Source organism: Oreochromis aureus, linkage group 7 (genome assembly GCF_013358895.1).
Source record: "Oreochromis aureus strain Israel breed Guangdong linkage group 7, ZZ_aureus, whole genome shotgun sequence".
Taxonomy (NCBI): domain Eukaryota; kingdom Metazoa; phylum Chordata; class Actinopteri; order Cichliformes; family Cichlidae; genus Oreochromis; species Oreochromis aureus.
This window is the reverse complement of record NC_052948.1, coordinates 37,261,372-37,277,950: the sequence shown is the minus strand read 5'-3', so window position 1 is coordinate 37,277,950 and position 16,579 is coordinate 37,261,372. Positions and strand designations below refer to the sequence as shown.

At 49.5% G+C, this 16,579-nt stretch overlaps 1 protein-coding gene across 2 annotated transcripts in view; it reads right to left on the bottom strand.

The window, feature by feature from the left end:
- LOC116333440 (phospholipid-transporting ATPase ID-like) overlaps positions 1-16,579 on the bottom strand; it is a 66,845-nt gene that overhangs the window by 10,847 nt on the left and 39,419 nt on the right. The window contains exons 2-14 of one of the 2 annotated variants that reach the window (XM_039615375.1): positions 16,112-16,196; positions 15,810-15,868; positions 15,378-15,491; positions 14,896-14,994; positions 14,734-14,795; positions 14,551-14,623; positions 14,383-14,453; positions 14,211-14,293; positions 13,299-13,457; positions 837-925; positions 493-686; positions 169-377; positions 33-76 (exon numbers count right to left, since the gene is read on the bottom strand). The exons of the other annotated variant lie outside the window; for it this stretch is intronic. Of the exons in view, the coding sequence (XP_039471309.1) occupies positions 33-76; positions 169-377; positions 493-686; positions 837-925; positions 13,299-13,457; positions 14,211-14,293; positions 14,383-14,453; positions 14,551-14,623; positions 14,734-14,795; positions 14,896-14,994; positions 15,378-15,491; positions 15,810-15,868; positions 16,112-16,166 (1,311 nt within the window). The 5' untranslated portion in view covers positions 16,167-16,196. The remainder of the gene's footprint in view (positions 1-32; positions 77-168; positions 378-492; positions 687-836; positions 926-13,298; positions 13,458-14,210; positions 14,294-14,382; positions 14,454-14,550; positions 14,624-14,733; positions 14,796-14,895; positions 14,995-15,377; positions 15,492-15,809; positions 15,869-16,111; positions 16,197-16,579) is intronic. 2 annotated transcript variants of the gene reach the window in all.

Below are 16,579 nucleotides of genomic sequence, written 5' to 3'. Positions count from 1 at the left end.
ATAAGCTCCACAATCATGCAGTTTCCTCTCACCTCTGTAATTTCCACTCTTTGTCCAGAGAAATCATAGAGGTCCCCTGAATATATGATAAATGTACTGTAAAATCAGTTGTTCAACCAATGTGTTTCCATTTGCCTCACTAATTTTTACACAAGCAAAGCTGCTCACCATAAGCTTTTCCATTAATGGAGCACTTGTTGAAAGTCATGATGTTCTGTGTCAGAGTGCCAGTCTTGTCACTGAAGATGTATTTAATCTGGCCGAGCTCCTCATTGAGTGTGGTGGTTCTTGCCTGAGCTGGAGTATCTTTCTTAAGATAGTACATCTTCCTGTCCCAGTTTATGAAGAAGCTGTTTCCCAGACGAATGAGCTCCACGCTAACAATGTAGAACAAAATAAAATTTCAACATGTGATACATATTAGCACAAGTCTCAAACCAAACCAACTTCCGTTGTTTTCTGGTTTCATTTTTTGTCTGTGCTGAAAGTTACCTGACATAGAGTGAACTTGGTATCACTGTGTTAAGGACAATGACATAAGACCAGAAGATGAGGAACGATGCGAGAGGAGCATCAATGCCCGGTTCACGAGGAAGAAACATAGTGAACACAGAGCCCTCGTTTGTTTCCCAGATTGCATTGCCAATGGTCAAAATGGAGCACATAGATGCAAGGAAACCAAAGATCTGATGGAATAAAAATATCACACTTCTTGATTATTCAAACAATATTACTCTAGTCACTCAGGTGAAAAACTAATCACTGACTTTAAGTTCTATATCTATAAGCTCAGACTTTATGTGATTTTCTTTGTATTTGTGCTTGTGTAAACTCACACATAACACCAGGATATTCATCAGGTGATCAATGCTTGTCCGTTTGAACATTGACTTTCCGCTGTTCTGCATCAGTTTAGTGTCAGGACCTGGAAAGGTTCAATGTGATGTTGAGACACTGACAGTGATGCAGATACAGTTTTCAGTATTGTAGCGGGTCAGGGCTGTTTTGGGGTTCTGTTATTATAGTTCTGTTTCTGTTGTCATGTTGTTATGGTGATGAGTGACGCGCTCTCTCGGCAACTGTGTTTTCCGGTGAGAGAGCGCCTTTTTTTGTTGTTGTGTTGTTGTTGCCGCGCTGAGGAGGGAGGTAGCGGCAATGTTCTCGGCAGAGAATAATAAACGGGTGCTCCCAAGAAACCTCTGTCTCCTCTGTGTCTGAGCTCGCCACATTGGTGTCAGAAGTGGGATAGCTCACCCTCGCCATAATGGAGAGAGACATTCGGAGGCTGGAGGAAGCTGTCGAGGAGAGCATCTGCTGCTTGGGAAGCTGGCGATTGAGGAGAGAGGAAGCGAGCGGGCATGTAAGTCCCCTGACGGGTCCCGACGGCGCGAGCGCACTGCGGCCGCGGCCCTTCGCAACAGACGCTAGGGCAATGCGTCATGGGCTGCCTCTGTCGACCGACACACCGAGCCCCCGACAGCGAGCAGTGATGCTTGCAACGCCAGCTAAGGTACCGAAATACAACGGGCTAACCCCGCTAGAGCCCTACCTCTCACAAGTATGGCTAGCCGCGAGGCATAATGGCTGGAGCGACGAAGAGGCTGCTACACACCTAGCGCTAGCATTGGAAGGAGATGCACTGCAGGTACTCCTTGACCTAGCCCCGTCAGAGCAGCATGAGCTCCAGGCCCTCACCATAGCACTCGAGAGGCGATTCGGGCAGCGGCACTCCACTGATCAGAGCAGAGAGCAGCTGACCAACCGGAAACGTCGGCCGGGGGAGAGCCTGGGCACCTTTGCAGTGGACGTGTTGCTGCATGCTCGTCGTGGCTACCCGGAGTTCCCACCAGCAGCCCGTGAGGAGCTTAGCCTGCATGTTTTTCTGCGAGGAATTTTTCCAGAGCGACTACGCCAACACGTCCGCCTGGCCATGCCTCAAACTCTCCATGAGGCGCTCCTTGAGGCTGAGAGGGCCGAGCTGGTGTTCACCTTGCAACCTAACCAGCAGGTGCCCCCCCCCCAAACTACCCCCAAATCAGAGTCGCAGACTGCGACGGGGAGGAGGAGGCCACCGAGATATGCCAGCTGCAACCCTCGGTGCCCCGGAGGCGTCCCCGTCGACCGACCGACCGCTGCTACCGGTGTGATCAGCCTGGCCACGTGGCGCATGACTGCCCAGCACCTGCCCTGAAGACCAGGACTACGCAGCCCCAGGGAAACGGGGAGGGAGCGGTGTAGCGAGGGGACCACCGCTCCAACTTCCTGCCCCCCTCCAAGGACGATGCACGGTGGTGGGCCGAGTTGGGCACCTCAAGGGACTCTACCTGAGCTGCTGTGTTGAGGACCAGCCATGCCAGGCCCTGGTGGACACGGGGTCCACCATTTCCCTGATACGACCTGGCGTGCTCCCTGGAACGTCCGGGCCATTGGTGAAGGGTTGGTCGCCCACCGACACCCAGCTGATGACAGTGACGGGTGAGAGGGCTGATATGCGGGGGAAGAAACCGTTGCGGATCCGAATGAAGGATCTGGAGCTGGTGCACGACTTCTGGCTTGCTGACATTCAAGACCAGTGCATCATCGGTCTTGATCTGCTGACCCGCTGGGGGGCCTGCGTCGACACCACAAAGTGGGCTATCACTCTTGGCACAGAGACTCTTGCCCTCCAGTGCGGTCAAAAGCAGGGAGTGGAGGGGACCAGAGCCAGACGAGACAGGTGTCGGGCAGCTGCCGCTCAGCAGATTTCGGGTGCCGGTGGCTCCGGGTCATCTCTACTCACCTCAGCCCCCGCCTCTCAGCCCGACAAATCTCCCTTGACCGAGACAACCGAGGCTGTTGGTGACCTGTGGCAGCGCAGCAGCGTAGGTCTCAACGTTGACCAGCGCCAGCGGTTGAGGTGCCTCCTGGACGAGAATGTGGACATCTTTGCCGCCAGTGACAAAGACTGCAGGCAGACGGGGCTGGTCCAGCACACCATCGACACCGGCTCTGCTCAACCCATCCGTCTGCGCCCACACCGGCTGCCCCTCTCAAAACGGCAGGTGGCGGAGGAAAAGATCCGTGAGATGGCTGCGGCTGGGGTGATCGAGCCGTCCAACAGCCCATGGGCGGCACCCGTGGTCCTGGTGGCGAAGAAGGATGGCAGCCCGAGGTTCTGTGTGGATTTTCGCCATCTCAATGCAGTCACCAAGAAGGACTCATACCCGCTTCCACGGATCGACAAGGCCCTGGATTACGTTACCGGCTCCAGCTGGTTCAGCTCCCTCGACCTACGCAGCGGCTACTGGCAGGTGGAGCTAGCCCCCGAAGCAAGGCCTAAGACTGCATTCACCATTGGACAGGGGCTGTGGCAGTTCAGGGTCATGCCATTTGGGCTCTGCAATGCACCAGCGACGTTTGAGAGGCTGATGGAGAGGGTGCTCGTGAACATCCCTCGTAGCCGCTGTGTTGTGTACCGGGATGACCTGTTGGTGCACGGTGGCGACTTCGACAGTGCACTGTCTCACCTGAGCGAGGTCTTCAGCGCCATCCGTCGAGCTGGGCTGCGGCTCAACCCTGCGAACGGCCGGCTGTTGGCGAGAGAGACTACGTTCTTTGGGCCATGTGATCAGCGCTCAAGGTATCGCCACTGATTCCGCAAAGGTGGCTGCGGTCCGGGACTGGACGACTCCCTCGAACGTCAAAGAACTGCGGAGCTTCCTGGGCCTAGCCTCCTACTACCATCGGTTCATCAAGGGGTTCGCGACAATAGCCAGCCCCCTCCACCGCCTGACTGACAAGGGCCAGCCATTTGGCTGGGGTGATGCCTGTGCTGCGGCTTTTGCACAGCTGAAGGAGGCCCTCACCAGAGCCCCAGTTCTGGCCTACCCCGACGCCCGGCAACCTTTCATTGTGGACACTGACGCTAGCAATGTAGGAGTTGGGGCGGTCCTTTCCCAGCAGGGCGAGGCCGGAGAACGAGTGGTGGCATACTTCAGCCGTGCTCTGGGGCGAGCCGAGAGGAGCTACTGTGTGACCCGGCGGGAGCTGCTGGCCGTAGTGCTAGCGGTGCGGCACTTCCGGCCATACCTGCACGGCTGCCGGTTCCTCCTGCGCACTGACCATGCATCTCTGACCTGGCTCCTGAACTTCAAACACCCAGAAGGTCAGGTGGCCCGCTGGCTGGAGGTCCTTCAGGGCTACGACTTCGAGATCCAGCATCGGGCAGGTCGGCAGCATGGCAATGCTGATGCCCTCTCCAGACGGCCCTGCATGGCCGTCGAGTGCCGCTACAGACAGCGCACAATGTGCTTTGAAGTAGCAGCTAAGAAAGGTGTAGTTTATGTCTACGAACAGTGAACACCTGTGTGCACACCTGTGTGGATCAACGCGCTTGTATACAAAAGGTTTCCCCATGTAACGGTCTGCTAGAGGGTGTGGAGGCCCATAGCCCGTCCCCAGGGCATGAAGCAGGCATGGAGGAGATCCAGGCTCCAGACATCCAGAGGCCCCAGAGTGCGAGAGCCCAAGGAGTACCACCGGAGGGGCATCCGTGCCACCCTCCTGGGAATGGCTGAGGAGATCCCCAGACGAGGGGTCACCCAGTAGCCACGGAGCAGAAGCCAGAGGGGGCTGCACTGGCGTGCCCGCCGGCTCTGCCGGCAGCCAGCTGTGCCAGAGTGAACCGAGTTGCAGGCCCGGAGGCCCGAGGGCCCCCTTTGCCCCGGAAGAGGCCTGACTGAGCGACAGGCACCAGGCCCCGCCAAGTAGCCACCGGGAGTGAGCTGGTGCATACCTGAGCGCCCAGCCCGGACACCAAGAACCACCAATGCACCAACCCCTGAGGGCATCAGTTACCAGCAGGGAGTGTGGTGAGGGAGATAGGCCTCCACACTTGGAGGGCCTGGGAGTCCCAGGAGGTGGAGTCTAAGACCCGACCTGACATATAGACACAGACAAACAGGCACACACAGACATAAACATGCTTTCCCACCCTCATGCACACATATACAAACACTCAGCACTCACCCAACGTAAGGATAGACATACATAGACATGTACACACAATCATACTCCCCAAACATACTCTATGCCCCGGGTCCAGGTACCCTCGCCCCAGAGGGGAAACGGCACCAGACCCAAGAGATGTGACCCTTTCCCCCAGGGTGGAGGCAAGCAGACCGCCCCAGGCTCCGCAGCAGCAGGGAGGCCAATCGGACAGCCAACACCTCCTCCCAGCCCCCGCCCGATGGCTAGTAGAGAACGGGGGTGTGTGAAGACCCCATACCTCCCTCCTCCCGCTCATGTGTAGTGTTGCTGCGTGTTGTTCTAAAGTGCATTTAAAACAAGGGAGGGCATTGTGCTGCTGCCAGAGAGCAGCAGGTGTTAGCACAGCCCCTCCCGAGAATCCTCAGTGTCTACATGGATTTAAAATTGAGAGGTGGCAGGGCTCGCAAAATCGCTAGCCCGACGTCCCGGGGCTAGCGATTTTTCCAGCCGGGCTACCAAAATCTATCTCTGCCCTGCCCGTCGGGCTATAGGAAGGACAAATATATGTCAATGCTTTTGCATTCTTTCGGAAATGTAGCTGGGTAATTATGTCATTGGCATCGGTGAGCCACTGTGACTATGTGACATATTGAAATCGCGTTTGAATTTGCGCTTGTTTTTTGCTTTCACTTTGCAATCGCGCGAACTGTGTATAGAGAGCGGCAGTACTGATTGGTGAGTGACGATAATTTGCGCACCAATTCCTCTGACATCATCTTATCAATCGTTAGCTTACTATGCGAACCTGACAAGTGAAATCTCCCGCAGGAAGCTTAAACATGTGAGAGGTTGATCGCGCAGAGAATCGCTGACCGTTATGTGAATGCGTGTGCAAAAGCAGCAGGATATATATTTTAGTTCTGCTGAGCCAAATAAGACAAGTCAGGGTGAAGAAGGGACAACCAAAGAAAAGCCTACCACAAAACGGAAAAGATATGACAAATCAGACTATAAGGCAAAAAGAAAGTGCAGCTTTATGGTTTCATGGACAAAAGAATTTCTGTGGCTGCAATATGACGAGCTAAATAACCAGGGGTGCACATAAGTGGTCCATGAGGTGCGCATTCGCTGTCAAAATAATTAACGCCAAGACAAGATAAGAAGTTGCAACGCGTGTTTGCGTACATAAGATTTTCTGGAGGAGGACAGACATTTGTTTAGAACTCTTAAAGATGTCGAAGAAGCTCCTTTAAGCAATTACTATGGTGTTCCTCCACCTCCAAAGAAATGTCAGAAGGACTCCGAACCACAAAAGAAGCGCGTATTCTAGGAAAAGTGGTTGCAGGAGGTGAGCTGGCTTCAAACAAATGATGAACGCACAGAGATGTGGTGCAGAATATGCCGTGAAAATCCCACTCTAGCGGACAAAAACAGTGCCTTTTATACAACGCAAACACGCATTGCAAGTTCTTATCTGGTGCGCGTCTTTTATTTTGACAGCGAATGCGCACATGCGGACCACTTATGTGCACCCGTGTAAATAACATAATGTTCTGCCGGGTGTGTTGTTGGTTTCCCTCGATTTCTGAGTCGACAAGCGCCTTTGTTACTGGGACCAGTAATTTTAAGAAAGGCCCCCATTAGAACCCATGAGAAATGCAAGAAATGCATTATTGCCTGGTAGCCTGGCTGCCCCTGGGTGGGTCCGGGATGGGCGTGAGGTTCTGGGGGCACTCCGTCTCTGGGCTGGGGCCCTGGCCAAGCCTCAGGGGCTTGGGTCCTGGTTGGTGTGTTGCCGGGGTTGTGGGCGGGTGGGTGTATGGGGGCCCAGTCCTGGCACAGGGTGCCGCCTGTGCATCGAACCACATGGGGGGCTCTTCAACTGGTGGGGGAGGTTGTCACATCCTGCAGGAGCCTTCCTCTCTTCAGGAACTCTCTCTGCAGGAGGGGGAGATACAGGAGAGGTGGAGGAAGATCTCAGCCTGGGCGTCTATTGTCTTGTGTAGTCTGGAAGATGAGTGGATGATGGGGTGGGTGCAGTTTTCTCTGTGGTGGGGTCAGGTGGACTGTCCCGGGCTCTGTGGGCCCAGGAGGCGCTGCTCCACTGGGCCCCGGTCTGGATTGGCCTGGGCCCCCTTTCCTGGCGGGTTGCAGAGTATGGGGTGCCTACTGGGGTCAGCGGGGAGCTGACCCCAGGGAGGGGTCACTTGCCCCTCCCTTCCTTCCCTCCCCATCTCCAGCTGCCTCCCTCTTCCCGCTCCACCACAATCACCCACACATGCAGGGCCTTGGGGTAGGGGTGTGCCCCCTCTGTCCCCTTCTGGCTGCCTCTGCCTCAATTTTATCCCACAACTTAGACATTCACATTACTCACACTCTCATTACACATACATATAGGATCTTGGGGGTGGGCACGCTACACGGATTCCAATCACCATCAGGGTGTACACCTCACCCCTGGCGTCGCTGCCCACCTCTCAATTTTAAATACACGTAGACATTGAGGGCTAGCAGGAGGGGCTATACGCTTACCTGCTGCTCTGGCAGGTAGCTCCATGCCCTCCTGGGTTTTAAATGCACCTTAGAACACACATACATCAACACTACATATGAGCGGGTGGAGGAGGTTTGAGTCTTCCCTACACCCCCCCGTTCTCTGCGGCCTGCTGGAGCGGGGGGCTAGGAGGAGGAGTTGGCCGTCCGACTGGGGTCTGGAATGTGGGGCCTCCCTGCTGCTGCGGAGTCGGGCGGTCTGCTTCTCCCCACCGCAGGGAAAAGGGTAACACCACCTGGGTCTGGGCGCAGTTTCCCCCTCCAGGGGCAAGGGTACCTAGACCCGGTTCTTAGAGTACGCTTGGGGAGTGTGATTGTGTGTACAGTGTCTCTCTATGTCTGTCTCCACGTTGGGTGAGTGTTGAGAGCATGAGGGTGGGAATAGATGTTTGTATCTGTGTGTGCCTGTTTGTCTGTGTCTATATGTCAGGTTGGGTATCAGACCCCACCTCTCTGGGGACATCTCAGGCCCTCCAAGGTTTGAGGCCCATCTCCCCCACCACTTCCTGCCGGTGGCAGACGCCCTCAGACATCGGTGCATTGGTGGTTCTTTGTGTCCGGGGGTGGGCGCCCAGGTACCCACCGGCTCACTCCTTGGCGGCTGCTTATCGGGGCATGGAGCCTGGGGCTCGCTCGGGCCACTTCAGGGATGGGGTGCCTCGGCCTCGGCCCGGGCTCGGTCACTCAGGCACAGCTGGCTGCCGGGCGGAGCTCACGGGCACGCCACTGCAACCCCCTGGCTTCTGCTCCGCGGCTGCTGAGTGACCCCTCATCTGGGACTCTCCTCAGCTCTTTCTGGGATAGTGGCGCTGCCCCTCTGTTGGTCTTCCTTGGTCTCTTGTGTTCTGGGGCCTCTGGATGTCTGGAGTCTTGATCTCCTCCATACCTGCTTCATGCCCTGGAGGTCGGGGCAGTGGCCCCCACACCCTCTAGCAGATCATTACATGAAGGAATCTTTTAAAAACAAGCGCGTTCATGCTCACAGGTGTACACACGGGTGATCACACACACAAACTACACCCTTTTGGGCTCCTACCTCAAAGTACACTGTGCGCTGTCGATCTCACGTGCTGCACCATAATGTTTAATATTTAGTATTTACTGTCATATTCCCATATATCATTGTGATCTTGTTTATTACTCTTGTCTTCTTCTGCTTGCTTTCTTTTTTCTTTCTCAACAGGTGATCCAGGTGATCGATATATGTATTTTTTTTTTGTCTGCTTATTCTGTTGGTTTTGTTTTTGCCCTTTTCCCCGTCCCTCTTCTCAGGTTTTTTTTTTCTTTTTTCTTTCTTTCTCCCTTTCTTTCCACCAGTCAAGTCTGTCCCGTATTCAGCAAGTGAAAATAAAATAAAGGTGAATCAGATGGACCATTACAGCAAGGCTGGGATGGTCCATTTGGTAAAAATAAATCCGTTGGGCATCTTTCTTCGCCTTTAGACAATAATTCTGATGGCAAAAGAACCAAACGGGACAGGTTAAAAAAAAAAAAGAAAAAAAAAAAAAAAGAAATGCATTATTGCTCAGTCTGCAAATAACATACTAAAAATCAACCTGAAAAATCTGTTTAGAACAGCGTACTGTGTTGCAAAGAGTGAACTACCATTGGCAAAATTTAGCAGTCTTTGCAAACTTCAAAAAGCAAATGGCCTGGATCTTGGTTCCACTTGCCTCTTACCTGTGATTTCAGTGGAAATTTCAAATTCAGGATCTGACACAGACTGATTCATGTTCTCTACAGTTCTTACAAGTTCATAGAAATATCTGTTCAATTAGAACCAAGTATTTGAGTTGATGACTGTGATTTTTATACAATGTTGTAATTTGTGTTTCAACAATTTTAAAATTAATGTTTTGTTTCCGTTACAATATTATACATTAAATTTAATATTGTAACGGAAACAAAACAGGAAACAAAACATAAAAAAATTGCTCCCTTTTTTATTCGGGCTACTTAAATTTATTTTGGGCTACCAAAAACTGCAGAGTCCCTGCCCGAAGGGCTACCAGGGATTTTGAAATTTTGCGAGCCCTGGGTGGGCACCGGCGCCAGAGGTAGGGTTGAATACACAGACCGTCCTCTGGACGCCGTTAACGTGGTCACCCTCAAGGCCCTATATATATATGTGTGTGTGTGTTATGAGAGTGTGAATAATGTGGATGTCTAAGTTGTGAAATAAAATTGAGGCACAAGTGGCCAGAAGGGGACAGAGGGGGGGGAATGCCTCCCCTGCACCCTGGTGACACACCCGCACCCCAAGGCCCTACCTGTGTGGGTGGGTGTGGTGGAGCGGGAAGAGGGAGGCAGCCGGGGATGGGGAGGAAAATGAAGGGAGGGGCAAGATGCCCCTCCTTAGGGCCAGCTCCCCCGCTGACCCCAGTAGGCACCCCCGTCCTCTAGTACCCACCAAGGCAAGGGAGCCCAGGCCCATCCAGACCGGGGCCTATGGCAGCAGCACCGCTAAGCCCCACAGGACCTGGGGAAGCCCACCCCACCCCACCGCAGAGGAAACTATACCCACCCCAACATTCAATCATCTCCAGACTACACAAGACAACAGACACCCAGGTTAGGTTTATTCTCCACCTCTCCTGTGTCTCTCCCCCACCTGCAGAGTGGACTTCTGCAAGGATGGAACAACCTCCCTGCCAGTTGAAGAGCCCCCCAGTTAGGCCGATGCAACAGAGGCCCCCTGCGCCAGGGCTGAGCCCCCGTGCACCCACCCGCCCACAACCTCGGCGACACACCGACGAGGACCGAAGCCCCCAAGGCCCAGCCAGAGCCCCATCACGGAGACGAAGCACCCCAACCCCAAGCCCCCAACCCCAAGCCCCCCCTGCCCCGGATCCACTCAGGGGCAGCCAGGCCACCAGGCCAGTAACCTCGTCCGCCAGTACAGACCATCCCCAGCCCCGCTGCACGCAGCCATGAGGAGAACACCCTCTAAGAGCGACCAGAGCCACTAACCAGGTTATGACCACAACCCCGGGTTGAGCCCTCCAGGATAACGTCTCTAGGGGTTCTCCTGGCGCCCTAAGCCCATCCCAACCTCCACATCAACCACAATAGCGAAGGCAGGACCAAACCATGACCCCCACCCCACTAGGTGATGAAGCCGATCAAAGGAGCCCAAAGGGATTGATCAAATGTGGTGGCAGAGGCTGTATCAAGACTAATGTGATCTATTAGATGGTTTTATATTGATTAGAATTAAGATTATTTTTATTTTCCAGTTAAGGAGGACCGTTTTCTTGGCAATGCATAGGGCTGTAAAACCAATGTGGGCTGTGTTTATTTCTGCAGTGACCTCATCCAAGTTGCTCAGCAAGCACACTAAAGGGAGGCTGGAATGTTACATTTCAGACACTTTGATAAGTCTTCACATATCTCACGCCAAAACTTCTGCACTGGTGGACAGAACCAAAGGGCGTGGATGTAACTGTCTGGTGTATTGCCTTGACAGTGTGAGCAGTTGTTGAAAGATGTAAAGCCCATCTTGAACATCCGATGACCAGTATAGTGCACTCTATGTAGTATTTTGTATTGTATTAATTGCAGACTGGGATTTTTAATCAATTTAAAGGTTTTAAGCATACCTGAGACCAGAAGTTTTGGTCTAAGCTTACTGATAAATCTGCTTCCCACTTTGCAATAGGAAGGGATATTGATTCATCTATTTTAGAAAGTGTTCTGTATATTTTAGATAATAATTTGGGGGATTTAAGAGTAAGAAAGTGTACCGCACTTGGTGGTGTTTGTAATTCAGCTTGACTGAGGTTAAATCTCTTTTTACTATGGATTTAATTTGTTGATATTCTAAAAATCTTTTCTTGTTGATCCCATATTGTGTAACTAGTCTGTCAAATGGAATAAATTCTGTTCCCTCTAATATATGTTCTAAGTATTTAATTCCTTTACAACTCCATTCTGGAAAATTAATCATGTTATTGTTTTGTAATATGTCAGGGTTATTCCAGATAGGTGTACGCTTTGCATGGGATTAATGAGGACGCTGTCATTTTTAGAAACTCCCACCATGCTGTCAGAGAAGAGCTGATGTTGATGCTTTTAAAGCATTCGTGTCTTTTGATGTTTGAGCTGATAAATAGTAGGTCTGAAATTTCTAGATTATTACATAGTGCCTGTTCTACATCTAGCCAGGGCTCATCTAAGAAGCTGTGTTTAAACCATCTAGAGATGAACTGAAGCCTGTTGGCTAAAAAATAGTGATTAAAGTTAGGCAGATCTAATCCTCCTTTATCCTTGGTCCATTGTAATGTTTTTAAGCTGATACGTGGGGGTTTGTCTTTCCAAAGGAATTTAGAAATACATGAGTCTAGAGATCTGAACCAATCTTGTGATGGCTTATTTGGGATCATTGAAAACAAATAGTTTATTTTTGGCAAGACCATCATTTTTATAGCGGCAACCCGCTATAAAAATGATGGGGCGCAACTTCGAATCGAAGGTCTTCGGGGAGATTTGTCGGCGGCTGGGGGTGGAGAAGACGAGAACCACACCGTTCCACCCGCAAAGCGACGGCTTGGTCGAGCGTTTTAACCGCACACTGGCTACCCAGCTCGCCATTCTCACCAGCCGCCACCAGCGGGATTGGGACCGACATCTGCCCCTGGTCCTTTGGTCGTATCTGACTGCAGTTCAGGAGTCCAGCCAGTGCACGCCTGCCGCTTTGATGTTTGGGCGGGAGCTCCGGACGCCTGTGGATCTGGTGTTTGGGTCCCCCCCCGAGCCGGAGATTGACGGTGGGCCAGAGATGGACTACTACAGGAGGCTGAGGGAGCGGCTGCAGGTGGTTCACGACTACACCCGCCAGACCCAGGCCAGCGCCGGAGTACAACAGAAAAGAGCCTACGACACCAGGTGCCGAGGGGGAGCTTTCGTGCCTGGCGACAAGGTTTGGGTGTACTGCCCGGTTCGCAAGAAAGGAGTGTCCCCCAAACTGTGCAGTCACTAGCAAGGGCCGGCGGAGGTCGTGGAGCGGCTAACGGAAGTGGTGTACTGTATCCGCATGCCGGGCCCGGGGCGCATGGTGGTGTTGCACCGGGGGCAGGCTTTCACCGTACCGACCGCTCGCTCCGGGGCAGGGGATGCTGGTGACACCCCAAGTTCTGATCCGAGTGACTTTTCCCCCGCTGGTCGAGACCAGCCGGTGCGCCAAAAGAAGGCACCTGGACACTTACAGGACGTTGTGTGGGGTAATGGGGCTGTCGGGGACGACTGACCCCTTAGGTGGGGGCTATGTAGCGGGTCAGGGCTGTTTGGGGGTTCTGTTATTATAGTTCTGTTTCTGTTGTCATGTTGTTATGGTGATGAGTGACGCGCTCTCTTGGCGACTGTGTTTTCCGGTGAGAGAGCGCCTTTTTTTGTTGTTGTGTTGTTGTTGCGGCGCTGAGGAGGGAGGTAGCGGCAGTGTTCTCGGCAGAGAATAATAAACGGGTGTTCCCAAGAAACCTCTGTCTCCTCCGTGTCTGAGCTCGCCACAGTATGTTTCTAGACTGGTTAGCCTTAGAAGGAGAATGGCCTAAATGAGACACCACTGTCATTACTGTGATATTGTTGTTTTAAGAACTTCACACTCTAGAATCTGTGGCAGATTATCTTCTGCATACCTTTGCTGATGTAACCGCATCCCCTTCCTGCTCTAGTCTCTTATGTACAACTTCATACATCAGTATCAGAGAAAACAATAAAGGCTAGACCAAAAAAACATCACTCAAAGTGCAAATTGTACACAGTTGCAGTGCACAGTGTACCTCCAAAGATGACCAGACCGAAGCACCACTCAGTGTTCCTGAGAGTACAGCCTCTGAGCAGCACTTTGTCGTTGTCCAAGGCGTATCTTTCCCCGTTCACAGTCAGAGTCCCTTTGAACTTGTCTAGACGGTTATTGGGAGGTTCACATCGCACTTCGCCTGAGAAACAGAGATCAGTGTCAGCAAATGATTATGAATAACAGTTCACAGGATAGTTAGAGGACAGCTCGAAGCAGTCTGGGTAGTCTTCTCCGACCTCTGGTATCAACAAGGGATTTTTGCTTAGAGAACGGCTGCTCACTGGCTATCTTCTCTTTTGTGGACCATTCTCTGGAAACCCTAGAGATGGTTGTGTGGGTTAATCCCAGCAGATCATCATTTTCTGAAATACTCAGACTAGCCAATCTGGCACCAGCAACGATGGAACATTCCAAATCCTTTAAATCAACTTTCTGCCACATTTTATAGTTAGTTTGAATTTCGACAGATCATTTTAATAATGTCTACATGCCAAGATGCAGTGGATTGCTGTCATCTGATTGACTGGTTAGATGTCTGTATTAATTAGCAGGTGAACAGGTAACAAAGCAAACAAATAAACAATTAAATGAAACCCAAGATCCCATTGTTACATTAGTAGAAAAAAGTAATGCATGAAGAAATACAATCAATCAGTAGAAACTTAAACAGTTCAAAGATGAAATACTGGTCTATCCTAAAATAATTATTTTTTGCATTTATGCATTTTTTCATTATTTATTTTGGTACTTGCATTAATTCTTAACTCAGCTGACCGGCTATCAACCCCCAAAAAATCTTTGTTAGTTTTGCTCTCATATGACATTTCCCAATGACACAAACAGGTTTCACTTTTACAAATCAGACTGTGTGTTGTTTCATTCAGATTCTCACCATTAAAGGCAGCCAATGCCTCAATGTTGTCTCCCAACTCTCCAGTTACAGTCAGAGCCTGTTTCACCTTCAGATTGGTTTCTCTGGGGGAGACCAGGGGAAATCCAAGACAGTGTCAGACATTAGTTGTCAACCTAGCATTCACACAAACACCACAGTACAGCACACTTACCCATCTAGTTCAGCTGTATCCACATAAACTAAATTAAAGGGCTCACTGCTAGACAGCAACAGAAGGTCTGCCTAAGAAGTAAAAGCACTGAGTTTAGTTTTGAACTTACTTTTGAACTGAATTTCTTTCACTTGCTTCAAATCTTTACTATAGCCTCCCCAAACTTACTGTGACAAACTCATTATTCCCCAGTTTGACTATGTCCCCAACCTGAACATTCATCCATTTTTCATTTTTGAGTCTGTCAGGGAAGGGAACAAAGGCATAAAACACAGAAATGAATCCAAAACTGCATCATTCTTCACACAAAAGGTCTTCTTTTCTTTTTCATTTGGGTTTCCAAAGACTTACTGGCCATCCATGAGGACGTCCACCTTCCGGTTATTCACTTGTCTGTCACATTTGTGTCTGTTCTGCTCAGTTGACACAAGAAAAAGATACTGTTTGCTTACAAATCTGATATTAGTTCCTTATTTTTGGTTTTCTCTGTTGCGTTTACCGATTTCAACTTACTATATCATCAATGGCATCTTTGACTGCTGTTATAGACAGCACCACTATTAAGGCAAAACCTGTGGTGATCCATGACAGAGAGGAGATTTGTGGGATCAACTGTCAACACACACACACACACACACACACACACACAAAGATTAACACACTCTTTAATTGCATAGATAATATCTTTTAAGATTCTTAAAACTGAAAAACTTACAGTTGCTTCATTTTATTTATGTATGTCATGTATGTTCAAACTTAATAACATTTGGAAATAGCATTTGTTTAAAAAATCTATTTATAAAAAAGCAAAAGAAAATACAAGTTCTTTCACATTTTAAGTCAAATTTGAAAATTTGAAAAAGGTAGTGTTGAATATAGAGAATGAACTCTGATTGTTTTATAAGCCAGTATTTGCATTCACATAACTATCTACAGCATAAAATAACTATTTTTAAGCATGCAATTCATTCTGACAAGAATGGCAACATGTCTACCTGAAGGATAAGGAGGAAGAGGAAGTAGGCATTAGCAAGCCTCTTGAACTGCTCAAAAAGATTAAGTGGCAGGAAGGTAAAGATGTTGTATTTGGAGGTCTTGATGGCATTGTTCTGAAGTTAAAGAAATCGACAGAGGAAAGTTACATGACTGATGTCAGTTTAACAAAAATCACTGTGACCTAATAAAGTTTGTAATAAAGTTTTTTAATGTTTAATTTATGTTTGGCAGACATACAAACAAAAAATCCTAAGATTTTGAGAATTGCACTATTAATTTCCTAAAAATTATATTTACTCCTTTGTGATATTTGACATTTCTTTTAACAGATTAATCAAATCCAAGCAAGCAAAGCATTAAGCTGAGGGTGTGTCCAAAGCTCCTCTTGTTATCTGCTGAATAGGCATGATAACATTTGTTTATATACTTACAGCATAGCGGAAAGATAGGTTGAAAGTTCTGTCATTAGCCCGCAAGCATCTCTCCTTCTCTGTGAGAGAGTAAAGCAGTCAGAGCAGGAGAGAGTTTATGCTACTGTATGTTACAGCAGTACTGAGGAAAGACAAACTCAAATTTAATTTATGCAAACATTTCAGTGCTGTTAGTCCAGCAACATTTTGAAATGTGCAGTGTATGTCACAAAAATAAATAAATAAAACTAAAACTGAGACAGACATACAGTAACTGAACAATGCAGTAAAGTAGAGCAAAGTTTACATGCATCTAATCTCACCTTCCTTATTTCCGTGTCCACACAAATGGCAAAAGTATGACAGCACAGTTCCCATCTTTAACTCAGGTTCTCCATATTTTATAACCTGGAAAAAAGTCCACTACTCAGTCCTAATTAGTGAGTCATTTCTTTTTAGGTATTATATGTCAATATAGAAACCAAAAGGGAAAACAGTGGCAAAAGCGAGAGGGAACCAGTTGAAGATTAATAGTGAAAAGGTGGAGCTGTTTAACATGTACAGCACACCTTCTAAAATGGATATGAGGGAAAACAGATGCAAAACATCCCAAAAATAATAATTCTGAGGTTTCACAACACTCAAAATATCTCTCCATCCATCTATAGATAGACAGCCATCATCACATACTTGTCAAGATTTCCACTCCTTCCCATTTTATCTGTTCTCCAAAGCTGTAAAGATATAGCGCAACTCCCTTTCAACTCTTTGTACTATAGTTAAATTTAAGA